The sequence below is a fragment of the Halichoeres trimaculatus genome, unplaced genomic scaffold (assembly GCF_033239565.1).
Source record: "Halichoeres trimaculatus isolate MK-OKI-2021-1 unplaced genomic scaffold, fHalTri1.1 fHalTri1_scaffold_8, whole genome shotgun sequence".
Taxonomy (NCBI): Eukaryota; Metazoa; Chordata; class Actinopteri; order Labriformes; family Labridae; genus Halichoeres; species Halichoeres trimaculatus.
Genome location: NW_027437186.1, coordinates 14,397,748 through 14,424,395, shown reverse-complemented (window position 1 = coordinate 14,424,395; position 26,648 = coordinate 14,397,748). Strand labels below are relative to the sequence as shown.

Below are 26,648 nucleotides of genomic sequence, written 5' to 3'. Positions count from 1 at the left end.
AAAAAAGTAGACTGTGTGCAGACAAGGAAAGAAAAACATTGACAGACAATGTAGGCTCTAAATTTAGTGTTTCCATATCAGTATGGTGTGACTACGGTGTTATCATAGACCAGTTGTTAGACCCGAGCCCTGCTCAGGGTACAGTCCTCTGAATTTATTCTGTTACTTTAGTTAATTACGGATTAAAAGCCTCTTTGACACATTTTGTAGAGGGGCAGAGAAGGGTTAGCTCTTTTTTCTTAACTCTATTTTTCGTTACTACTAAAACTACAAAAAAATTTTAAGATTTGTGTTTTTATTTTTGTATTAAATGTCAGTGCTAGATTTCTCTACACCCTGAGCATTTTGAGACTGGTTTACTGTCGGTCAGGCTCGCAAATATCATTTTATTTTGAAGGCAAATCTCTTCACTTCCGCTCATATTGTGGTAGCCTATCAAACTCTTGTCGCAGCTCGGACTCGGGAGGTAACCATGACGCACGGCGAGAAAACACCCTGGCACCGCTGGAGAGGACGCACAACCGCAAAGGATTATGGGACTCTGTGTTTTTGTTTGTCATCGTGCGTTATCATCATAGGTTATCATCCACGAGAAAGCCAGGGAAGAATGAACAACTACAACTACCCACAGCAACAGCCACGAAGGAGCTGTCCAGGGTGCTGAATGGATAACAATTTCATTGGGGTCAGTGTACCACACAGTTCAGCTCAGACTGTGTCCGGAAAATGCAAAACAACAATGAAAAATAATGACAATCAAACTACAGGAGCAGGAAAATAACTGTAAAATGTAAGGAAACTGGACTGCTTGAATATGACATGAAAGGAAAATTAGGCAAAGAACTAACTCACTAATTTGTCAATACAGTGTATTTGAGTATTGACTTGATTCGATTAAGATTTTTGTTACTTTTGAGTAAAAGACCCTCAAGGTAAGGTTGTCACACTTAAAAACATTTGTGTTCCTCCTCATTAATAGCCAACAAACAAAATCTTACATGCCAGCACAGCGTTCATTAGAGGGCTAAAGCAGAATAAATGATGAGCTGATCACTTAATTCTGATCGTGGTACTTCCACAAAGTAACTGTGAGGTGTTAAGAGTGGTCCCGCAGAGAACCAGATGAGTCTGTTTAATGGACCACCTGGGACTGATGCTGTGTTTATGTGCGCTAATTTGAAGACTTGTTTTTCTGTTACCTGGCACCGCTGTAATCTCACCCATTAGAGATGTGTATAGATCTAGGAGTCTCACAGTGTGGGCGAAATCAGCTTCAAGGATTCCTGCAAAAACAGCACAGTTGGCTGCTCTGATAAAAAAACATAACTTCATCGCAGGGTGTAGAGCTCTGACCCTGCTTTGTTCATAAACTATATATTTACTTAAGAAGGCTACTTGGTTACTTACTTCTTAAGTGAACTGAATGAAAGCATGTATACCACCTGTACACAGGTGGTTGTACCTCACTGCCTTCTAGTTTGACTTCTTTGGCTGTTTGTGGAGCTGGTGCTGATGCCTTTTACGAGTCTTTTTTACCATCCTAACAGACCATTGAAGAAATCTATAACTTATTTTTGAGACTGAAGTAATTCTGGCATCAATTTGGTCATGCCAGCACTAACTAGCTGGTGTTTGTGTCTTCTGTGATCAAACCTGGCATGTTAGCTTACATAGTTATACAGCTAATTAACAAGCAAGTGAATCAGCCTTGGGGGGCATAGACTATGTAATTCAGGTAGGCTGCAGCTGGGAAGAAAAAAATGTCTTTGACATTGTTATGCTTCAAGAGGCCTACATGTCACACTCACTCAAAAGTCCCTGAAGCTGCTGTGAGTAAGGATGAACTAAGAAGAACAGAGATTAGGAAAACCAAATCTTTTTGGGAAGAAAAAATTGATTTAGGCAACAAAAAAATAAATGTTGGGGGAAGAATAGAAACTCTGTGAGATCCTGACACATGAAAATGAAGAGCTGAAGTAGATGATCAAACACGGTTTTTCTGTCCATTCAGTTGGATTCTTTGCCAAAAAGAAGCTTGTTTGTGATGAATTTTAGTGAGACAGAAAATTATGTGTTTGTAAAATCCCGTATTCCTCTCTTTTATACAAAAGGCACTAGAAAAAAACATTGAACAACGTAATATGTGGCAAACTGCTACCCCTTTTTTTGTCTGCACTCTGTGAAGTTCTGTCAAATGCTGTCCAGTAAAATCTTATGGTTGTGTGTAAAGTGATATCTCTACTTACAATAATCTATTTACCAGACTGTTCATACTCTAAATGTTATGTAAAATGTCTTTGTTTATTTTTTTGTCGACATATTTGGACAGTTGCAGTAAGAGGTGTGTTTGAATTGATGAGACTGAGACCCCTCCTTTCCCCTTTACTCACAGGTCTAATTTTAAACTGATGCCATGTTTGCGTCTGAGCTCTATGACAACACGTTCCCCAGTCTGGAGAAAAAAAAAGGTTAATGCAACAAAACAAACACAGGTCCCACAGGACAGCTGCATGCAGCAGTGGGCTGTTTGAGTGCTAAAACCAGAACAAACACATGACCTTATTAACTACAACAACTGTGAGAAGGACAATGAACAAAGTTTGATTATGTCAGTCATTAGCTCCTTGAGAAACATGCTGCTGAGGCTGACGTGCACTTGGTGTTTTTCAGTGGGCCAGGAACTGGTCCTTTAGTGCCACCCTGTGGCTAAAATAATAATAAAAACAGAACTGTGAGAACAAATGAAATTGTTCTTGATTGAGTTAAACACAAATGAACAAGAAATCTGAGTACTTTCTCAGTCTGTTAGAGGGTAAAGGAGCAAGGGTCAACTAAGTTCATTTCTATTATTATTTCTATTCAATTATTTAAATATTTTGCAGCTTATAATCAGTCCAAACTCAAAATTGCATCATGCCTCTTTGTGTAGCACAAAATCAGATGATTCCCTCACTTATCATTTTCCAGTTTATGAACTCAGCCAGTAGAAATTCAAATTACAAAAAAACTGGCAATGACAAACGGGCAAATCTATAAAACTTTGTTATATTTCCATTATGTGCTTTTTTAATTATAACAACAATATTTTATTGAATCTCACATTTTAAAGAACATGTTTCTTGAGTTTATATCAACACAAGTTGGAGATTATTTTCCAGAAAAAATAGGGAACTCTGCTTTTTCATTTTTTCATCTTGCAAAAACAGTTGGTAGTGTTTCTGAGGCTCTAAAAAACAATGCATCCTGATACATGTCCACACTGCTTGTAAGGCTTCCTCATTCTGAATTCATACAGAAACACTAAAGAAAGTGCTGCTACTCTGTTTTGACATCCATATGAAAAGTGGTAATATATCTCTCTATATTCCACTGATGCAAATGAGATGATGTGTGAAGGGCCCATGGTTTCATCTTTTCCATGAATAGAGCCATGTTCAAATAAATGAGGCGTGCTAAGAGATGCAAAGTGTACAGTATTAAAGAAGTCAATGTATGCGTTTAATTAAGCTCCCTCTGCATGAAGTTAGTAATCCTGACAAATCCAGACTCCCTGCAGTTTAATCCATAGACATCAAACCACACACTCATACCAACACAGACACGCAACAGTGTGAGTAAAAGTTGGCTTTGATGAGGTTTAAAGCTCTGTGATGCTTGCCAGAAACAAGCTGTTTGAAATGAATGACCAGCTGCCACACAGAAAGTTTTTGATTTAGATTTCCATTTTTTCGGTTTACCACCCACAGACAGACAGGGGAAACGGTTTTTTATTCCTTAAAACTTTTGGCTTTTACAATTTAACACTTCATAGTGCCTTCATTACTCAATAACATCCAGGTAGCTCTAGGAAACTCTTTTTTTACAACACTGTAAGAGAGAGACTTTAAAGGGGCTGTGAGGAAAATCGGAAAAATCTTTTATTATTATTTTTATTTTTTTTTACAGGATAAAGACTTAATTTCCCTTGAGAATTTCATTTTATTATTATTATTATTATTATTATTATTATTATTATTATTATTTTAAGCAAATGATGGATGGAAAGCAAATCTTCTTTTTAACACTGCTTTTCATAATTCTAGACAACTTTTTACGCGTAGAGCTGTTTGAAATGTGAAAACAATTTAACTTTGTGAACTCGGTTTGTGCAGCAGCTGGAAACACTACTACACTCTATCAGTGGGCGTGGTGTTGCCATACTTAGTGCCGTAAATCAGTTCAGTCCAACCTGACCAGTAATTTAGAAAACAACTATTGGCGCTGACATCCTTATTTTAAATTGTGGGTAACGATCAGGCACAGACTGCAATCCGCAGCTTGCTCAAAGTGGACCACTCTGTGGGGCTGTAGCCAATATCTTAGCAGTTTGAATTTAGAGGGAATCCTACAAAGAAATGTCAATTTTCAAAAAAATCGTACGGGAATATAAAGCATACTCATTTGGTTGGAAAAACTCTTATTTAAAGTCAAGTTTAGTCATATGTGATACTTATTAGCCCTTGGACTCATTGTGAACGATATCAAGTTAGCTACATGTGACGGAGCGTCGCCGTCACTGACTGCGAGGAGCATACGAAAACATCGCCACACATCTCTCACACTTAACTTAACTTTTCCTTTCCGCCAGTGTTTCAATCAACCACTTAACCAAGTCAAGGATAAAACCCTGGGAGCCCTAGGACTGTACTTGTCACAGCTTGCTTCTGCCCACTTACCTGTAGAAAGTGCGTTGCATTCACGCTCCGTCATGTCCCGCCTGTGTATCCAAACCACGATTCAAGCGATGAAACAGAGCGCAACACTTACGCAGGATAAATACGTGCTACGGAAAGCGCCTCATGTCACACATTTTCTTATGAGTGTTCTTGGTTGAAATAAAAGGTCATTTGAAATGTTTAAATAATATTGTAGGAGATGTGAAAGCTAAACAATTAAAAATTCATTAAATACTAATCAAGAGCGGTTTCAAAGCTATATAATTTTCCAGGTCCAGGGGGCGGGGCTAAAGGTGATAAACTAGGGCCAATTTAAGTTGACCACTCAGACTTGGGTTTGTGGCATTGGCATTTACCACCTAGTTGTGTTTTGATCTACAGACTTAGGGTGCTTTTGTCGCGCCCCACCAGAAACTTTTATGGCCCAGGAACTTTTAACTCACGTACCAGTACAGAGGAGTACAATAATGATGTAGGCCATTCAGCAAAAATTACACCATATCAACTGAAGAGAGGCCAACATCATCTTACAATGAAAATTTGTGTTAAACGGTTGCTGTACTTATCTGATAAGGATATTTTAAAACATACATTATCTATTCTCTCTGAGTTTTAACAGCTGTTGTAAACTTGATATCCACTGACACATTGAGCTGAACACGTGAGCTGACAGACACACTTACACTTAAAGAGGGCAGTTCTTTGGGAGTTATTAAAACCAAGTGAATCACAGCCATGTTTAATGTTTTGTGTAAAAAAAAAAGATGGCAAAATAAAAACGTTGCAGGTGCTTCATCAATCAGAAATGTTCAGCCTATAGGTCTTGACTGGATTTCTGGAAAGCACTACCCCCCAGTCACAGTAAAGACATAGCCATGGCTGATCTAATGGCTGGGTCTTTAAACTGGTCAACACTGTAGCTCACAACAACAGTCTGACAAAGGACTTCACTCAGGAGCAGTGTGCAATGTGTTTCCTTTTCTTTTTTTTATACTATCCTGTGTGTTCCCCAGATCATTGAGAACATTTAGAAATGGATGGCAAAGGAAGTTTCTAAAGGAAAGTTGAGATCCATTAGTTTCTGGGGCACTAAAAAAAAGTCCATCTTGGTTGATTTGGTGTCAGAAGGGATCGAATTTGGGTAAAAGGTCAATGTTAGAAAGAGAAGCAGGGAAAGTAAGTTCTGTCCACACAGCAGGTATTTTTGATCACCAATGTATTAATAATAGAGATGTATTCAAAAAGCTGCTCCATTGATTAAATCACAGTAGATGTGAGTGCCTTTGGACAAAACTCTAACATACTGCAGTCAGTATATTGTTTATCTGAAGTGTCTGACTATGTGGCACATGTTTAGTTAAGACAGAGGAGATAATTTCACACACAAGTAAAAAAAAAGTCAGAGTCTGATCGGCTCATTTTAAAAGCATTTTAATGGCTTTTTGCACATATGTAACAGAGATGGGGAGAAGTCTACGGGTGCAGATCCAACTAGCAGTGACCCCTGGTCCACATCACACTGACTACCTCACTGATAACCCCCCCTGGCCCCACCCACCCCCACCTAACCGACCCCACCCACCCCCATCGTGGCATTGTTGATTGTGCAATATGAAGAAATATCTGGATACTATGGTTACAGTGACAGAGGAATGCACACTATAGTTATCAAATCGCCAGAGAATGTAGCAAAAAGAAGAAACTAAAGAGGAAATATTTCAGGACCTTTGACTCAGTGAGGAGGTGTTCAGTTACTTGCGGTTTCTGACCACTGTTCAACCAAGCCCCACCTCCAGCTGTGGAAAACAAACACATCCAACCATCACATACTGGGGTTTAATCCTGCTGTTTTAATTCCACTTGTCCTGGCAGGTTGGAGGTTCATTAATGACAAAATCTCATGTAAGCCAAAATGAAATCCAAGCTTTAATAAAGCAGGTAGATTTTAGGGCAGTGTCTGGGTATTTTTAGATTCTTTAGACGGATGGTGAGCTCATGATACACAGAAACATGCTCCAGTAGTGTAAATCTTCACCAAGCTGTTATTGCCAGACATTTTTCTCAATGAGAGATCACACAATTCATCCTATAGTCCTATTACCAGATCTTCTGTTCTTAAAAAAAAATCCCAAACCCTTATCTTAAATTTCTGGTATAGGTTTGTTTGCTTTCTAGCTTTACCAATGAGATAAAAAACACAACACAAGGACATGCCATCTTTGGGGTACAGGTTTGCTCTTACATTAAGGTGTACATCCTGTTAATGTTAAACCTCTGCCCTTAAAACCTGTACCACACCTTCAAATCTGTTCCTGCACACTCCAAAGATTTTAGCACAAAGTTCTTGGATTACCTTTGTCATTAATGAACGTCCATACAGGGTAAGTAACTCGTCACATTTCACTGCAAGATCTTTTGTGGCAAACGTCTGAAATCTTAAAATATGGAATGCTGAAGCCAACAAGCAAGCGACCATTTTGCTGCAACATTACTCACTTCCAGTAAATGCTTTTTAAGAACCAACTTCTCCACTTAACAGCAATGCTTAAAGTAATTTTGTTTTTATAGTATACATCTACGTCTCCATACTTGTCAGACTAAATAAACCTCAGACACAGCTTAACTGTGGAACAGAAAATACATACTGGAGGAAACAAAAACAAATTCCAAATAACTAAATGTAAAGAGAGTAGAAAATAAAACTTACTGGATGCTCTTAAGTTTGAGTTATCAAACATTCTTACTGGTCTTAGTTATTTATTCCCCCACCGAGCCGGGCTGAGCCGACTCGATAGCTCCTTCATTCAGATTTGTTAAGTGTACACATTGTTAGGCTTTCAGGTAAAGAAAGTTATACTTAAGTGAAGCTTATAACGGTTGGTAGGACTTATTAGTAATAATAATAGGTGAAATTAAACACAGGTTTATTTTAAACAGTTTGTTATACACAAGTTATACATACAGTTCAAAGCCTAGCAGGGTAACGCTCCAAATTACAGCCACTGTCTGTGACGCTGCAGAAATTGGACATCATCGGAAATGAACAGGACATATTGAGGATAATCTGCTTCCTACAGGTTTATTGCAAAATTCCAACCAATAGGAAAGCAGAATAAGTCAGTGCACAAAAAGCTGTTTAGATTTGAGGATTGTTTAGTATTGTTCGACTCTTTTTAGTTCACATGTCTTAAACTGTTGAGCACTTTCATTTGATTCTTTTTGTACTTGCTTTAGACATATCAGCTAAAATCGCAGAAGGTGTAATTTCAGAGGTTTACCCCGCGGTGGTCTCAGTTTTCCCCACTACAGAGGGATACACGTCATCTTGCAAAGACAAGTCCTCGCAAAAAAACTGAGGATGGACTCTAACAGGAACTACCTACAACTTCCCCAAAACAAGAGAAAACAAAACGAAACAACTGAGACAACTCAGGAGCGTAAACACAACCCACAAAAGGCAGTAGTCGACAAAAGCTGGGATGATGAGAAAGCAGAGAAAGGAAACAAAAAATAGTAGGATACAGAAAACACAAATAATAAGGATAAGAATAATAATCAGGAATAATCTGGGAATTCTCCTCTACATGGTGGTGTTGTTCAGCGGCAAACTGGATTTAATTCTGCCAGACAGACAGCAGCTGCCAGAAGCGTTTGCAGACCCCGTTTAGATTATTTTTCCTTCAATCAATCTTTTTTTTTTTTTAATTCTTTTTATTTTCCTGCTCCTTATCTTACAAAAACTGAACAGAGGATACAGGTGGTGCGTGTTATAGCTGTACTGTAGCTCTGAGCCAGACCGGACAGTTGATAGGCACAGAGTGGAGAGTTTTGGCTCGGAGCTTGCATGCTGGAGTCACGCTTTGAGAGGAAGAGGAGGAGGAAGAAGGAGAAAGTAGAGAGAGGGGGGAAAGTGGAGCTGTTTGGGAATTCATTTCACGTAGCAACTGCCAATATAATCTGCTGATAAAATCTGTTTTCCTCTTCTAATTGCAATATTATGATTTGATTTTATTACATTATATGACCATTTGTAACATTAAGAGCTTTGATTTAAATCTATTTAGAAGATATTAGTTTTTACAGTATCAGTTGCTAGGCGCTGACTCTAAGTTGATTTACACAGACATCAACAAATATTTGACCAAAGATGGATTGATGTTGAGGAGCGGCCCCAAACAGCACCAGAGGGAGAAGGAAGAAGAGGAGGAGGGAAGGAGGAGCGTCTATTTCTTCTTGCTGAACAGACTGAAGCGTTTCTCCTTGTCTTTCTCTCGTTTGCCCGGGCTGGACTCGGCCGCTGTAGCTGCCACTGTGGCGACAGATGCTGGCAGCGTCTGGGCACGTGCGGCGGGAGCGGGCGTGCTATGGCTGCTGGGTGTGATCTCCATCTTGTCGCCTGAGACGGCGGCCGAGATGGCTGAGATCCACACGTTCATCTCCTCCTAGAAGATGGGGAGAGGGTGAGAGGGAATGGAAGAGTTAGCTGAATTTGGAGTCGTCCCAGAAAGCTTTCAGACCCACAAACAACCATCATAATGTAGCTGTGCTTGGGTATCAGAACATTTAATCATAATGTGCAGAATTTTTTAGGAAAAACATATCTTTAATACCCCTGGGGGGGAATTTATAAAACAGACATCACAAAAACCATTAAAGGGGTGTTGAGAAAATTCATGACATGCAAAATAACACTAAATGAAGTGACAATGAATAAATAAATACTTCAATAAGTATCTCATATCCCTGTCTAAAATGATATTGACATTTGGGACAAATTAAGAATCTACTGAATTGTTAAAAACATCAAAAAATTCATTAAAAAATACATTAAAAATAATTTACAGATCTTTTTTTTTACTGAAAATGTGCTGAAATGAAAACATTGATCATCACATAAAAACTATTTTAAAATCACTATGATAATAGTTGCCAATGACAAGAGGTTTGTCTGTGTGTTAGATCTTTTACTTACGTCATCTTTGGCTTGGAAGAGATATTCATTCCCATCGGTAATCCTGTAGGATGAAGAGATTGTATTTTATCAACATGTTCTCGTCAATAAGTGAGACTTACCAAAAAAGTCTGATCTGTAGCTTTAAGAATTAACTAACTCACTCACTACAAAACAAAATCTACTTACGTGAACAGATAAAGCAGCATGGCCTAGCCAGCTAACCACAATCATTATTCTGATAGATCCAAAAACAAAGAATAAGAGATTAAAGGATACTCACTTCAGCTTAAAGACGTGTTTCTTTTTCTTGTAATCCAGTGCCACCTCACAGACCGCGTCTTTCAGGCTGATGGGAATCTCACTGTGGTAGGGGATCCCCTGACTGGCGCTCTTCTGGTCCTTATAGAAACCCATCTCTTGCTGATTGATCACACAGTACACGTTGTGCCACGACCTGCAGAAACGTAAGCACAAACACAGAAGAGGTCAAACAAGTTGTGAATTTAATCACGTAAAGTTAGTCACCCGCAGCAGAGGGTACACCTCATGTATATTTCCAGATTTCCTTTGCAGAGTTGAAATTCAGCACATGACTCTTACCTGCTAGAAGCCTTCTTGTTATGGCCCTCCCACTCATGTTTGCGATGCAGGAATCCTTCAAGCTGAGATGTAGGAGTGTCCTGCTGGGTCTTAGCAGGCAGGGTAGCTGCCTGGCTGGTCTTGCCCTTGCGGGATGCCCCAGGAGACCCTGCTGGGCTGGGCTCTGACACCCCATTCACAACCTCACCTCCATCCACATTATCCTGAAATCAGAAGAGGGCAGAGTCAGAAGAGGACATGGGATGGAGTCATCTCAATTTTTTTTCTCTTTTGAAAGATTTGTTGCACAGAAGCTGTAAATCAGAACTGCAGCATGCAGAGCAGAGCACGATCACAGGCTGTGTAGACACTTGGAATGACTCTCTACCTATGAAATACACTAGACCTTGTCAAAACTGCCCCTGAACAATCAAAAGTGATATAAGTAAACACTTAGCTGTAAGGATGGGTACCTATCACATTTGAAATGATACAGTACCAATGCCTGGTACCTGGTAATCAATATTGGCACTCAATGGTACCAATTTTCAGTACTTTTGTGTGTTTATGTGGTAATACATATTAATCTGTTTAATAATAAAATGTCAAAGTTTTTCAATTTAACATGTTTGTTGCTCAATATATAAACCTGCTATGCTGTGTTCATGTCGAGCATGGAAATTTGCCTACTCTTCCACTCCCTCACAGTCACAAAGATATGTTTAGGTACCTAAACATGTAACAGTTTGATTTTACGTGAATTGGTACTCGGTACTATAGACGAAATTCAGTCGGTACCTATAAAAGCCCCTTATTTGGTACCCATCCCTACTTAGCTGGCGTTCTTTTTACTTTTGCAAGAGCAATGCTCCAAAATCCACCAGGGCCTTTGGGACCAAATGGAGCAGCAAATGGAGCAAACTAAGTCTGACCCAACTACACTTTTTTTTTTTTTTTTGTAGGTATACTTTTACTAAACTAAGCATAGGGAAAGAGAAAAAAATACTTAGGGTAAACTGCAAACAGAGTTTATATTTTTATAAATTAATTTATTGTGGTAATAAGTTAATGGCATAAGATTCTGTGAATTGTAAACTAATGAGCCAAGATAAAAACGTTCACTTTGTTTTTTTTTGTATGTATTTCAATTACAGTGTATTTGTTTAGCTTATGTAAAAATGACTGTGTATCCTGAAGGAGCAAACTTTATCTTTCATACCAGTTTTCTGTTACCTCCATTTAGTGGTTGCTGTTTTGGGGCCTTTAGGTGGTCAGGTGTGCTGGGCAGGTACTTACCAAAGCATTATTTGATGATACAGTTCTAACAGACATAACTAGAGTGTGTTGGTATATGTTTTTAGACATCCAGTCATTTTAATTTTAAATACTGTTTAGACTTTTAGCTTTGGATGTCAGAATGAAAGTGAAGTTGAGTCCAAAGTCACTAAATGTTCTGTTTCTCACTCAAATCCTTACTCTTGAACTTAACGTCCTCTAAAAACCAGCGCTAGCCAACGTAGGACACTGAACTAAACTGATGTCAAACAGCCTTTGAAGCACATCTTTAAGCTTTGGTTTAAACATTTTGTGAGTTCAGCAGTGGATTTCAGTACTGATTAGGACAACTTCTACGTTACTTATATCAAGTTTCATCACAGGATTTAGGAGATGCTTTATACTTTACGTTACTTTGTAACACACAACACAGCAGACAGTGCGAAGACAGACCAGAGGGAAAGACGAGAAGAACAAAAATCACAAAAACTCAAACAATTAGCAACAAAATTGCTTGGAAGTCATTAAGGGCCTTATTATCGGTGAGGGGAGAGTGCGATTGGCCTAGTATCAAACAGATTTTATTTGTTCACACCACACCCACTCCAACTGGATGCTTATTACCCTGTCACTGGGATCTTCTGGGGACGAATGGAGGACGCTCATTTTGAGAACAGTGCAGAAGCTGGACCAATCCTGTGAGCTTTAACTGAGGGAACCAATCCTTGGAGCTCTTATTTCAGGCTTGGCAAGAGATGGACCAGTCCTGTGAATGTTTATGTGTAGCCTAAAGAGCTATGCTAACCCTGCTACGTTTATGGTTGATTAAAACCCAGTAACCTCCATTCAGATATTTTGTTCTGCAAAAGCTTTGTGATTACTAAACCAGAATATTTTTTAATGGCATGTTAATCCAGTCCAGGTTTAATAGCTTTATCTTAATGGTTTTAAAGGGCCACTGAAAACTTTTGGACAAATTTTGAGTACTAAAAGTGACATATTAGACATTACATAAGAGATCCTGAAGTCACAGCGTGACTGTTGAGAACCATTTAAAACATAGTTTCATCCTCTCTAAATACAGTATCACTCAGTATCAATGTGTTTGTTATGTAAGAGGTGACCATGTTGGGAAAATTAACTTTTTGTATCCACAACCTCTGCACCTTATTTTGAAAAAACAAAACTTTAAAATAATTTTACAATTATGCTGGAAAATGAAAATTGCATACACTCTACCTTATAGACAAAATTGAACATAATAGAGCTAAAATTCAGATCAAGAAAGTTGTATTTTACAGCATTTTCAATACAATTCATTAAAATCAAAGGTAGGCTGCCAAAGCTTAGTTAGGTCTGGCACAGACTTAGACCAGACCCCTGTCATGCTGCTTTAGGCTCAGACTGCGGGGGACTCTTGTATCAGTGATAAATATTAGTAATTTCTATATAACCCCATCAGTTTTTGTACTCCCTTGTCACAGATACATAGCTTATATTTGATAACATGAATGGTGAAGCCAGACAGAGTATGAATAATAATGCCAAATTTGAGCTCCAATTTAACCTTTTGATGCAGTTTCTGGGTATTAAAGAAACTATCTGATTGTTTGGTTGGAAGAAAGAATGTCTGTTCATTTGCTGCACATTTTATATAAAAATAAAATATCAATTCTAAAATGTACTGATTTTTTTTTTTTACATAAAACCTCTAGATTCTAGATTAAACCCTATGGCTGACAATGATAATGACTAATAATGATATGGTTTATATTCAGCTACGTACAGCTACAAACAACTCAGTAGATTTACTCGGCCTGAACAATAAGTGAACAGTTTCAAGGCCCACAGAGGCTAATTGAAAAAAAAAAACTTAAACTCAAGTTAATATATAATAGTCAGAGAAAAGTAGGTCAAAGTTGGTAAAATAAGTCAATTCACTGCAAAATGTTGATCTTGTGTGTGGCCCCCGGTCAAAAAACTGAAACAGGACATGAGATGAAGAAATACAACACTGACAGAAAACTCAGCTGAAATGTTTGTGATGGTGATAGCATGCAACAAAAAAACACAAAATGACACTAACACTGTTTCAGGAGAGAAGTCTCAACTAAACATGGACAACAACACACAGAGACAAACCAGAGAGGGTCAGAGTGCACAGGTTATTTCTGACAGGGTTTATTGTGGAATGTGTGTTAGTCAGGGAACAACTGAGGGTGATGCAGTGGCATGCAACAGAAACCAACAAGAGAAATAAATAATATCATAACCATGTAAAACAACAGAGTGTGATAATGATGATGATGATGATACAAAGGGTCAAATTAACATGAAATGGTGACTTGGAAAATATAATGGAGGATAAAAGAGACATTTGTATGTTTGCACACACACGTACACAAATACACACAGAGGGACATTTCTAAATTCAGATGATCTCATGGAAATCGCATGAAGCAGTGGAATGATTTGGTGATGTAGATTTGTCAGTATTTACAATGTCTGTGTGAAATATCAAAAATGCTTTCGTAAAACATTTTTAAAATGAGTTATTTTTGAGTTGTATATTAATTATGTGAAGAAATGAATGGTGCACTCTGGAAAAACGAACATGAGCGGTGGAATGGGGCTCTGTGATGTAGAGACACATGGGGCAGCAAGATCAATTGCTTTTTCTTCTGTCTTTATTGTACTGAACAGCTTGAGAGACTGAGTGGAAATTTGGAAATAGGGTTGGAGATGATGTGCATCAGATGATGCTGAGCTCAAGACTAGTGAGAAAAGGACCAAAGCCTCTGTCCGAGGAGGGGCCTGCTCTCAAACCAGCAATCTCAGAATAAATATATATATAGATAAATTTTTATTTAACTTAATTTTCAAACAAATAAATAAAATTAGAATCAAGTTGAATTAAAATAAGCCACCCTCAAAAATGTCAAAGACTGGTTTTTGGAATGCATCACTTATTCTGTAATAAAAAATATTACTTGAAGTAAATCCTTCATTCACTACACGCCAAGAGATTTGTAAATTTTAGATCTAAAGTGTGAATGATGAATCAAAAGTAAAAGAATCCTTCAATATTTATTTTAAGACAACTAGAATAAGACAAAAGAAGTAGAAAATAACCTACAACATCAAAAAGTTCTATTCTAAATGTTAAGATTGATTTTGTTTAGGAACTGTATATATTGTAATGCTGATTGACCTAATTTCAAAACTTCTTAAAAAATATTGACTGATTAATAAATCAATGATAAATAATTATTAGTAATTAAATCATTGTTTGTGGCTTTAGAACCTGATTGTGACACGAAAGCTGTGTGTTCACTTAAACTTCTTCTCAGGTGTTCATATTCCAGAGCGTAAGCTTGTAAATGATGACATAAAGTAGCAGAAACATTAAGAGCTGAGGGGAGAGGATGACAGGGGTGTCCAGCTGAGGGAAACAGAGGGAGGAAAGGAGGAGGGAAAAGGAAAATAAGGAAAGGAATGTGTGGAAACAAAGGTGTGTGTGTGTGTGTGTGTGTGTGTGTGTGTGTGTGTGTGTGTGTGTGTGTGTGTGTGTGTGTGTGTGTGTGTGTGTGTGTGTGTGTGTTGTGTGTGTGTGTGTGTGTGTGTTTGTTCACTTTTGTGGTCCCCTGTCAACATTCACACTCACTCACACCCACACTCATACTCATTGGGATTTGCTATTTGCTATTCCTAATGTGAATTTTCAAACTTCAACACAGTAAGATTAATGACTTTTCCCAGACAATGCTACCTTGTTTGGTCATCTTTGGTTTAAAAGATACGGAGCACCATTTTGTAGAATGATCAGAAGTTTGGTCTAGGGTCTATAAAACCTGTTTGTAATGTCTCAATATTAAATAATTAAGAAGAAACGGAACAAAGCTGAAAGAACCAGAAGAACTTTTGTGTTTGCTCCAGAAAGTTTCCACCAAAGATAAAATGTGTTAAACAAACTGAAAGGAGAAACTTCCTGATTCACAGGTACTGATGCGGAAAGAACTTTCCTCATTGTCTCAATTAAAGGAGTTCTAACATCAGGTTGAAGGAATGTGATAAATAAGCAGGATTAGACTGACTTATCCTGCATGTCCACTTGTATCCTCTTTTTCAGTGGAGCTGTCCTACTGAGCTCCAGACAACATCAAGTGTTTTAACACTGTTTCAGGGTTCAGTGTTATTGGCTTCTTTGCTTGTTTTTAATAACAAGCAGTGATTTTAAGGCCTTTAAAAGATCTAATTTTGCTTTTATAAGAGAAAGGCGATTGTTATCAAACAAGAGATAAAATAGTGTAAACGATACATTTGAAGTTAGAATCAGCTCAAAAAATAAGAAATGAATCATTACAGAGGAGCAGTAAAATGTTGAAGACTAGTGATAAATAAAGGAAACATGTTGTTAACACACCTGGTCAGCACTAAAGAGCGTGATATTTTTTTGAAGGCCAAAGCTAAATGTTGGTATGTACACATTAACTGCATGTGTGGATATAGTAAATAAATGTGTGTGTGTGTCAGGGTGGAGCGTAGCCTCTGCGGCTCTGCAGGGTACTGCTGTATTGCTGGTAGGCAGGCGAGCGGTAACTAACCCTGGGAGACTCCTGATCAGACGGCAGCCCGTTCTGAGACACCGGCTCACCCTCCCTGAAACAAACACACAGTACACAGAGTAAGACACACTCTTCATACATTTCACACTTTAAAGTATGTTAATACATTCGTTACTGAGATTTCCTGTATAAATGAGTTGCAACTAAAAATATGTTCTCCTCCCAAATGCTCAGTCAACCTCAGACATACCTGGTGGTTAAGAAAATAAAATCAAGCTCAGAAAATGATTTCTGCCAGAAGCACACACAGATGGTTATAGACATTACTGATGACCTACAGTTTCTGCTCAGTTTCAGTTCACATGCTAATCATGCAGCAAATATCATTTTTACTGTAAATGAAACTGGAAAGCATTCAACTTTCTGTAATCTGGCCTGAAAGAACCTTATCTTTCTTACATGTACCTATTTCTGTTTTTTCTCTGAGTGTAGTGTTCCACTTTCAATGGAGCTACTCGTTTCAGAGAAGCAACTTAGACTTATTGCTAATAAAGCAGATACTTCCAATTTACAGATATGCTGTGCACTGAAAAGGAAAAATATCACCTCATTTATATGATCAACAGACAGAGGTAAGTTTTAACAGCACTAAAAAAAGTGCTGTACTGTTCAGCAACACAAACTCTCACCTTTGCTGTGCTGCAGCGTCCCCGGGCTGACCCTCAGTGGGCGGGGGTTGTCTCCTCTTTTCTTCTTCCTCTTGCGCTCTTCTCACTTCCAATAACTCCATCTACACACACACACACACACACACACACACACACACACACACACACACACACACACACACACACACACACATTATGAGTCACTAAAATAAACAGACCAGGGACTTTATTATTTCTATTAAGAGACTGAGTGACACCCTCAGACAATTTCACATTAGAATAAATTAGGCCTAATCTAATTGGCTGTTGAGTTTTAATGAAACCTCAAAATACAAAAAATAACTCACTTTGAAAAGCATCATGCTAAATTTTATATTACCACCCTCATCATGTCATGCTAATTAACTGAAAGCTTTGCAAATATTCAGTTTCTACATATCACATTTTGTCCCAGGAACGTCTTGATTTTAGTGGTTATTTATACAAAGTCTGGGTGTTCTCTGAGTTTCTGTGCAGGAACATCCTCTGTAATTTCACTGCACAGGTCATCATCCACCCACTGTTCGCTGTAAAATAGTTCTTTCTCTCCCACCCACACACAAAATGCTCTGCCTTGGGGAAAAATGTTAATCACACAGGTTCATGCTAACTCCAGATTTCTGTTGCAATACAGCATCTGAAACAAAAAAGCACTGATAATAAAGTTTTTAAAATTGTACACATTCCAGTAATTGGTGATATTAAATGATTGGACTAACGTCACATTAACCAGGGCGAAAACAATCTGTACGGAGTTTGAGCAAAGCTTGCGTCAATAAAGTTTCGAAAAATCCAATTTTCAACGCTTGAATCTCAAAAAGGAACATGGTAAAAAATACTCCTGCATCAGGCCCTGTGCCAGTGTTTGGTGGTTGTGGTTGAGGTTGGTGTTATAGCACCGTGTGTCATACCGTGGTCAACCTCTCCAGAGCAGCGAAGCGTTCCTCCCAGGTGGCGGCAGACTTCTCAAAGGCCTCGTGGCGTTTGATGAGTTTCTCTACCTCATCCACGCTCTGACCGATCTCCCTGCTGGACAGGTAGGGGTCCTGACCCAGCAGCCACGCCTCAGCCACACCTGCATCCCTGGAGAACTGGTGCACCTCCAGGACTGCAGACACACACATTTGTATTTAGGTCAAATAATGTTCCTTTGTTGAGCTCACAGCTGAATAATTCACAAGATACGGACTGATGACTTAATGAACATAACATCTCACCCAGTCTAAGCCACTCCCATCTGTCCTCCCACTTGTCGATCATATCTTTCCTCTTGTCTGTCAACTGTAACAACTTTTCTTTAATCTGAAAGAAAAAAAAAATTGTTCAGCTATGGTTTACTGAATCTATTGACACATCTCTCACACGTCAATATTATGAATAGAGTTACGAGTGCTCTTGAAGATCTTAACCAAGATGTAACAGTTTCACCTCTTCTGATGAATAATGCTTCCTCGCCAGCAGCGCTTTGCCCAGCTCGATGCAGGCAGTGAAGCTGTCATTACGGGCGTCGATCTCTGCCTTGATACCCTGGTGGTTGTTCATCAACAGCTCCACTGATGACACATCCCTAAAACAGGCAAATAACACACAAGTCAGCGAACTGTGGGTTATGATGAGAAACACTGGCCTCACAGCCTAAATAATGTGTCTCTGATAAACAATTTGTTTGTATGTATCTAATCAGAAGTTATGCATACACATATGTGCCTTATATGTGCCTCAGTGAAACAGTCTCATTCAAAATCACCAGTAATAAGAGCCACATGGAGAAATGAGCACCATCAGAGAGTCCTTGGGAATCAAAATGTCTTCAATTATTAACAACATTTATTTATAATTAGGGTTCAGACTGGTCAAGAGCTTTCTGGAAAGGCCCACAGCACAAACTTTTTAGCTGCTTGGAGATGGTCTTGACAGTTACGCTGTTGATGAGAATGTTTTGTTATTTGGACAAGTCTGGGCTTCATAACAAACTGTCATAAGAACAGCTCCCTTCTGTCCCAGCTCGTCGTCTTTATGTGAATAAAACAAACCAAAAAGAAAAAACAGAGAGGAGATGCTGACTGCTTCTTTTCACCATCAGGACCAAAGACAGAAAGAACCAGCTGAACTTGGAACATGACCGGAAGCATTGGCAAGTAATCATGCAACTGCAGTCCTATCTTTGTGAACCAGTGTCCTCACCTGGGGTTCTCCTGAGCTTCAATCAGACGGATGACGTCCTCCATCCACAGCATCAGGTCCCGCACCATGCTGAAGAAGCGGAACTTGTCTCCAGTGTCAACCAGCTTCACTCTGCGACCCTCTGCTGCCTCCAGCAGGTTCTTCCAGGCCTCCAGGACCTGAGGGGGGAGAGTAAGATGACAGACAACAGTCGAGTTCAGATCAAAGAGGCCAGAGGCTGTGCTCCTCAGAGAGAGATTATCATCTAACCTTGGACCAGGACCTCGTTTTCGTTTACATGGTACATGTAGTACGTGTATAAGTACGTGTAAGGCACATTTAAAGTTTGATTCACAACTGCTCCTTCACACAGTAGAGAGGTTCCACAGACCACCCCGGAGAAAAAATACTATTTGTGCCTTGAAATCAATATTCATGATGATGCCGATAAATGTCAAAGGGACATTCTGCTCTGTCAAGAGCATTCAGGACCAATAAAATACAGAACATTAACACAAATAAATCTGGTAGTTCAAATGCAACCAGTTGCAGAGTCTTGCACAAGCCCAGCAGCAGAGGGTTGTAGAATCATAAGAAGATCATAATAACAAAAATAGAATAAATAAATAAATAAATTAGATCAAAGCAAATCAGAAACAATGCATTCAGAGGCAAAAGCTCCCACCGTGTGTCCAGGCAACGAGAAAATGGATTCAGAGGCAGAAATTTGAAATTCAAATGTTTTCTCTCTTTGATGTATCAGGGTACATTGAGCCACATCGAGCACTCTGTTGTTAAATATATATCTAATGCTTTCAGAATCTAAGTGAGACAAATCTGACGCTATACAGTGGACTATCGACATGTTAATATTCTTCTTTTTAACCAAGTATAAGACCTTTATTTTCAGAGTTTTTCAGAGCTGTGTTCCAGTTGGTACTTTTTAAAATTTTGATTTAAGTCAGGTAATCTAATATCACACAGACTCTTCACTCAGAAAAACAGTTCAACTATTCAATTCAGTGTTTTGGGAGGAAGTGTATCAATACCGTAACAGACCCACCAGCTGCAGATACGTGCTGTTCGACATGTAGAGATTCACAGAGTCATGATGTGATGGATATTCTAACCTGAGTCAACTATGAGGGAGATGAATACATAACTGATATCTTAATCTGTTAGCATGACAATGCTAGCTTTAAAATGGCAAATTGAGACAAGACAATAGTGATTATTATACAGACACTATGGTTAGCTTTCTACAAGCTACCTAAAAAAAACAAATACTGCTTAGTGTTATTGAACCTTAATGTTTGCATGGGAATGACCAAAAGCTACTCTGTCAACAAAAGATAAGGACCTTAGCTATGGCCCCTGAAAACGTGTCATAAGAAGCTAAATTTCTTAAAATGGAGGAACTTAAGTTTGATTTATTATTAATGCAGAACAATGAAAAAGAAACACTTACTGACCCTTGGAGAGTTTGTTATAATAGTACAATGTTCAAGAGTAGAAATATCAAGAGACATAAAAGAGGAGCATAAAGCTGTGTGTAAAAACTAATATCAATATCCATTTTAAAAAATGTGAATGTGGGAGAGCAAATCTGTTTCAGTAAAACAATATGACTTCAAACCACAGAATAAAGAACTTAAATTATTTTAATCTATGTTTCCAAGGAATCTATCATAGTTCTCTAAATATAATGTAGATGATAAGGTTTGTAGATAATGTTGATAAAGATGTTGAAATGTTGCACAGCTGAGTGATTAAAACCAGATGTTGCTTTTGTAAGAGACTGTAAAGCAGTTCAAACTTCAAGCTGAATGCAATGGATGATTCATCATTAACTTATGACACCAACTTATTGTACTCTGAACTTACAACCTGTTTTCTAGATTTACATTCTCAGATCACCTGACACTAAGACACTGTTAACAATGCTGATGGAAACATGTCTGCAGAGGACTGAAAGCAGCAGTATGTTGTCAGCTAACAAGCAACTACATTTAAGCTTACGTGAACAATAACATTAGCATTGCACCACTGTATGCAGCAATGGAATATCAGATATGAATCTAAAGTTGTTTTGGGAGAAGCTACTAGTGAGAGGCCTGACTGACCAGACCCAAACTGAATTTGCAAACTACTTGCAGCGTTTGTCTTAACCTCCTGAGACCCCCGTGGGTGGAGTTTACAGCTTAGAGGAGAATCATGCAGCATTATGGGTGTTTTTTCAATCAGAAAACTGAAGTTTTGAGAAGTTTGCTATCCAATGTGCAAAAATCCACCCACCCAGCCATCGAAGAGAGATATCAAACAAACCACTAAATAATTTGCAAATCCCTGGGTCTGAGACCAAGACTAGGCCAGAGGTAAAATCACTAAAATGCTGCTGAAATAATCAACATTTTAGTCTGAGTATTAACAGAAAGTCTAAAATTGCAGCCAAAATGAACACTGATGCAAAGCTGATGTTTTTGGTAAACGGGATCTCACCTCTCCCTTTCTCTTCTGGGTGGACAGGGAGGATATGCAGGGAAACGGACATACAGGGAATGGTCAAAACACAATGCCATCAAAAACACTCAGAGCTTATCATCATCAACAGTCCTCAGTGACTGTCAGGAGACAAGGAGGTCACAATGGTCCGAAAGTGGTGTTCAGCTCTTGTTACTCATAAATGTCTGTTTCAGATGTGGGTTTCATGATGAATCTTTGAGGGAAGAGCCACTTTGATACGTAGATCAAAGCTGTGTATGATACAATAGTCATTTACTGCAAACATCCGTTTTAAAATTTTAAAATTTGTGGAGAAAAGACAGATGTTTGGTTGGAGACTATTTCAGTATGAATCTTTTTATCATAATTGTGTTTTGTATGGTGTAGCTACTGGATTTACATTTCTTAAGTCAAGCTTGTATCTGATGTGTCGCCACTCCCCCAAAAAGTGACAGCAAGATCTGTGATTGGCTGCTTGTGTTAGTCCCATCCAGATTCCTGGAGCTGTGGAGTTCGCTGACAATGTCTAAGACATGGTCTCAAACGCACAAAACCATTACATACAGCCCGCCTGTCAGATTTCTGAGTTGACTTTGAACGCAGCATAATCACTGCATGAACCCAAGAAGAGCAAACCAACAACCACCTGTCTCATATGCAAAGAGAAAGTTGCTGTTCTTAAGGAGTGTGACCTCAAATGGCATCATTCAACTCAACATACCGAGCAGAATGCAAAGTACCAGGTTGAGGAGTGGACACAGCTAACTGCACGGCTAAGGAAAGAGCTGTCAACGCAACAAAATGTATTCCAGGGCGCAAGAAAGGAGGAGGCAAATCAAAAAATAGGTCTAAGTTTAGTGATGTCCATCTTCAAGAGATAGAAAGAGTTTCAACTGCTTCCCTCAGAGCAAATGTGGCCCAGCTGTCTGAGAAGAAGAGCTCTCAGGTGTCTGGCAGCAAACATATGTCTGTAAAATAATTGTTGAGAATCACGGTTGTCTGAAAGGTTGAATGATTTTTCTCATTTTTTGTGGAACACCTGAAGTGTCCCCTTCTGATAAGACTGGATGCTCAGCCGCCCTCAGGTAATTTGAGTTTCAGACCCCCAGTCTAAAACATTATTATTATCACGTATTATCAATCTTTCTACATATTTCAGTGTCTAAATGGCTGAAAGGTCAGGTCAGTTTTGGATTTGTCTCATCCTGCTGCTGTAAAAATGGCTGAAAAGGCTACAACTGAATCTTTCAGGGCAAATACCGACATAGATAAATAACCTTGAATGGATATGCAGTAGCAGGGCTGAACAATTAATTGAAATGAGACCAACATCACAATGTAATAGAATGCAATTTTCAAATCTTAAAGGCTGCAATTAAAACAACAAAACAAAATGTACACAGACCTGAAGGGAATATAGTAACTTGTACGTGTTCTTCCTTAAAACCAGCAAAAGTCAATATTGGACGTAAATATATGTTTTTTTTCTTGCAGGAATATTACACGTCTACAAATCTTGAAGTTAAATCAATTTGACAATTTTCCACTGTGATTTTACTACTTAAATAATATGTTATTGGTAATAATTCATGCATGCATTCATCTCATTTAACCATAACATGTAGGCCTGGCCTACAGGATTGAATTGTTTATATGTAAGCAGTCGTGTTGGTCATACAAAAGAATGTTGTTATGGCTGTTCAGTCCTATGCAGTAGGTTGGCTGCTTGTCTGTTGGCCTCGCTGTGTGATTATGCAGAGAAACTCCGTTTCTTATGTGTAAAAACCATTAATGCGGAGACTTTAGCAAGGGGTGTTTTGCATTTTGACCATGCCCTGTAAAATTTTTTTAGGTATGCATTTTCTACAGCTCAGGTTTCACTGAGAATAAAAATCACTGGACATGTTTTGAAAACTAGCATCTGTTTTTTTTAAATTTGTATTTAAAGATGCTTCAATATTGGAAACAGACTCCGTTTTACTCCAAACTGACCACCTGAAGATTACACTGACTGTTTTGTCATTACGGGCAGAGAGGAACAGAGCAGAGTTAGTGCAGCAGCAGTGCAGCATGCATGAGAAACAGAACCTTTTACACTAACATCATTTACATCAGCGCAGGATCCAATTCAGGACTGAATTGTACTGCATGCATGCATGCATGCCTGCAGCAGGTACGACAAGTAAACTGAGCCCAGTCCTGACGTGGTTCCTGTTATTCTGAAGCTCACCTCTCCCTCCCTCTTCTGAATGTCGTCAGCTTTATCTCCAGCGTAAGCAGACTGTAGACGAACAGCGTCCTCCTGAAGCTGCCGCACCTACAAATGGCAAGGGAGGAAAAGATGTTTGAAAATAGGAACAAAGGGAACCATTTCAACATAAATGAAAGAAAAGAAACTAGCATTCTGGAAAGATTTTGTTTCAATCCCATACCTGTGTTCCCAGTGCCTGAATGTCATGTTCGAAGGTGGTGTGCATCCTCTGCAGGGTCTCCACCGTGTTCTGGTCCCTGCCCAGCTCCTCAGGAAGCTTCTTGTGTTTATCCAGGATGCGGTTCAGGATCTCCTTGGCATCATGGTAGAACTTGTGCAGCTCATAAGAGGCAGCTAGGATCTGTGTTCGGGTGTCAATGAGCTCCAGCAGGTCGGCCCAGGCCTCGTTCAGCCCATCCTTCCACTCTGCGATGGTGGCAGCATCACCGTGACCTGTGTTTATCAGCTCGTCTGCCTGTCGGTTGACGGTGTCAACACGCTCCTGGCCGATGTTTCCAGTGTCTCGGGCAAATTCTCTGAAACGTTCCTGCAGCATCTGCAGAAGAACAAAGATTTACATCCTGAGATGCCACTTGTTACAGATACAAACCTCCAGATATAGCTGAGATGGATAAAAATTTAATCAAATGCATTATTTATCATCACAACAATGTAAAGAGTGGATTGTACTTACAGTTACATGCTCGTAGTCCTGTCCCAGCTCGTGGGAACCAGCCACCACCTCCCTCTCAGCGATCCACTGCTCCAGGTCATCCACCTCCCGGTTCAGCTGGAAGAGGCGCAAACGCTCGTCCAGCTTCCCCCGGCGCTCTTCTGACAAATCCTTTAGGCCAGCGTAGAGTTTATCCACCTGAGACTGACGCATCCCAATACGCTCACTGAACAAAGAGAAGAAGAGAAAAGAGGAATCTCTTTATTTCCTTTCATCAGTGTTGTGTCTCATTTAACCAATTTTTATATCTTCTGTTTCCCATGTTCCTTCATTTCTAAGAGAATAGAGTCAAATAATCTGGCTATTGTCCGCACCTCTTTGACTTCTGATCTATGACCCCACCCTGCCCTTTACCTGTCTGGGTGTCCGGCAGCTACCAGTCCCCGGCTGGTGCTGGACAGCTGATGGACGGTATCTGCATAATCCTCCACCGCCTGCTCCAAGATCTGGTGCTTCTTCAGCATGGCCACCGAACTCTGCTCATCCTGAGAGACACACATGTTTGTCTGGTTATTTGGTGCAAAGATGCAGGATGAGGGGACCACTTGAAGGAATCCTTTTTAGGTAAATTACTTTTCTTTTCCCAAAAGAATTAAACAAGGGTTGTTGAAAAGATGATGAGTTTAGAGGGTTGAAAAACATGGAGAAATGTGAGACAGAGCAGAGAGAGAAAACTGGTTCTTGTGACACTTTAACAGTTTTGATTTTAAAAGCTAAATGTCTGAAAATACACTAACACACATAATGAGAAACGAAAAATTGGTAGATATAAATTAAAAAATAATATAACTGAATCACCTCTAGTATTAAAAGCACAACAATCACTTCAACAGTTATGTTAGTATAATCAGAATACTGAATGTGTACTGACCAGTGGAGTTGACAGCAGTCTGTCCCCAATGCAAACAAAAACCAAACTACTCACAAAGAGCCCCACAAAAAGAGGAACTGGCAGGTGAACCAAAACCTCAACAAGGAACAGGAAGTTTGACACGCGGGGCAGAGACACAGAGCAACTTAATCCAAATGCCTCATCTAATACTCCTCATTGATTTAATGTCATGCCAACAACGAAAGTCACTCTTAGGCCATTGACTGCAGCAAGAAACCAGGGCTGCAGCCAATAACTAGCCTCATATCCACTTTGGCTCTTGTTAAGACGTTTCATATGGATGCTAAAGCCTGCTGAGACCATTCCTCATCTGTAAAATGTAAACTGAATACTTAAGACTTTGTAATGTGATCTTCAGGTTGACCTCTGACCTCACCTTGGCCTTCTCCTCTGACATCATGTAGAGCTCCTGTTCACTCATCCAGGCCTCGGCCTCAGCGGCGTCGAAGTAGTACTGCTGAGCCTTGTGAGCCTCGTTGAGGCGAACATGCCGCTTCTCTGTCTCCTTCTTAATCTGATCCCACAGAGACTGGAGCTCACTGAGACGCTGGCGGATCAGCTCGGCTGTCGGGCTGTCGTCCCTCAGTACGTGCTGGCTGCGCTCAAAGATGTCGTCATAGCGTGGCTGATGGCCCTGGATCTCCTTCTGTAGGGTCTGTGTGGGGGTCAAAGGTCATGAAGAGGGTTTAAAGGGGGGAGGAACTTTCCAGCAGAGGATCTGAGAAGCAGGTGAATGTGTTTGTGTGTGTACCTGGTTTTTCTTAATGAGCAGCTGGACAGTTTGCAGGTTGTTTCCATGGTCTGTTGATGTGGCCAGAGCCATCCTCTCCTCCACCCAGAGCTACAGTCACACACAAACAAACATACACACACATGTGAGATGATATCTCACTTTCTGCTACTACTGATCAATGTCTACTGTAGCTAACACAACTAATACCACTGCTGAAGATGGTTGATGCTACCACCACGAATGTTAAAGCTACAACCACAGCTATTAGTTGTACTACCACTGATGCTCATGTTCAAACAGGTCTATCCCTAATGAAGGTTTTTCTTTATCCACAGCTCGTCCAGCTCACTCAGCTACTGCTGCTATTACTGCTGATACAAGTTTTCTTTAAACACCAACTACTCCTTTGACTACTTTAGCTTTTATAAAAACTGTATCTATGTTTCTGATGCCACTACATCCTTAGATAATAATCCTGACTAGCTGTTATTAATGGGTTATACGTGTACTGCTTCATTAATGATCAAGCCTCCAGTTTGTCTTTCAGACTCTCTTCAGGATAGTTATAGCCTAAATGAA

At 39.4% G+C, this 26,648-nt stretch overlaps 2 protein-coding genes across 5 annotated transcripts in view; both read right to left on the bottom strand.

Annotated features, from left to right (window-relative positions):
• LOC141794818 (echinoderm microtubule-associated protein-like 6) overlaps positions 1 to 4,763 on the bottom strand; it is an 84,397-nt gene extending 79,634 nt beyond the window's left edge. Inside the window, exon 1 of the mRNA XM_074675353.1 lies at positions 4,716 to 4,763. The gene's annotated coding sequence lies outside the window, so the exon portion shown is untranslated. The remainder of the gene's footprint in view (positions 1 to 4,715) is intronic.
• Positions 4,764 to 6,270: 1,507 nt separating this feature from the next.
• LOC141794975 (spectrin beta chain, non-erythrocytic 1) overlaps positions 6,271 to 26,648 on the bottom strand; it is a 116,999-nt gene continuing 96,621 nt past the window's right edge. For 2 of the 4 annotated variants that reach the window (XM_074675661.1, XM_074675659.1), the window contains 17 exons: positions 26,088 to 26,177; positions 25,713 to 25,991; positions 24,799 to 24,929; positions 24,406 to 24,610; positions 23,893 to 24,267; positions 23,691 to 23,777; positions 21,458 to 21,472; positions 18,980 to 19,137; positions 18,224 to 18,362; positions 18,013 to 18,097; positions 17,707 to 17,903; positions 16,778 to 16,878; positions 16,128 to 16,182; positions 10,270 to 10,472; positions 9,950 to 10,123; positions 9,688 to 9,730; positions 6,271 to 9,157 (listed from right to left, as the gene is read on the bottom strand). In XM_074675661.1, coding sequence (XP_074531762.1) covers positions 8,939 to 9,157; positions 9,688 to 9,730; positions 9,950 to 10,123; positions 10,270 to 10,472; positions 16,128 to 16,182; positions 16,778 to 16,878; positions 17,707 to 17,903; positions 18,013 to 18,097; positions 18,224 to 18,362; positions 18,980 to 19,137; positions 21,458 to 21,472; positions 23,691 to 23,777; positions 23,893 to 24,267; positions 24,406 to 24,610; positions 24,799 to 24,929; positions 25,713 to 25,991; positions 26,088 to 26,177 — 2,556 coding nt within the window. In that variant the 3' untranslated portion in view covers positions 6,271 to 8,938. The remainder of the gene's footprint in view (positions 9,158 to 9,687; positions 9,731 to 9,949; positions 10,124 to 10,269; positions 10,473 to 16,127; positions 16,183 to 16,777; positions 16,879 to 17,706; positions 17,904 to 18,012; positions 18,098 to 18,223; positions 18,363 to 18,979; positions 19,138 to 21,457; positions 21,473 to 23,690; positions 23,778 to 23,892; positions 24,268 to 24,405; positions 24,611 to 24,798; positions 24,930 to 25,712; positions 25,992 to 26,087; positions 26,178 to 26,648) is intronic. The other 2 variants (XM_074675662.1, XM_074675660.1) reach the window with 1 other exon arrangement.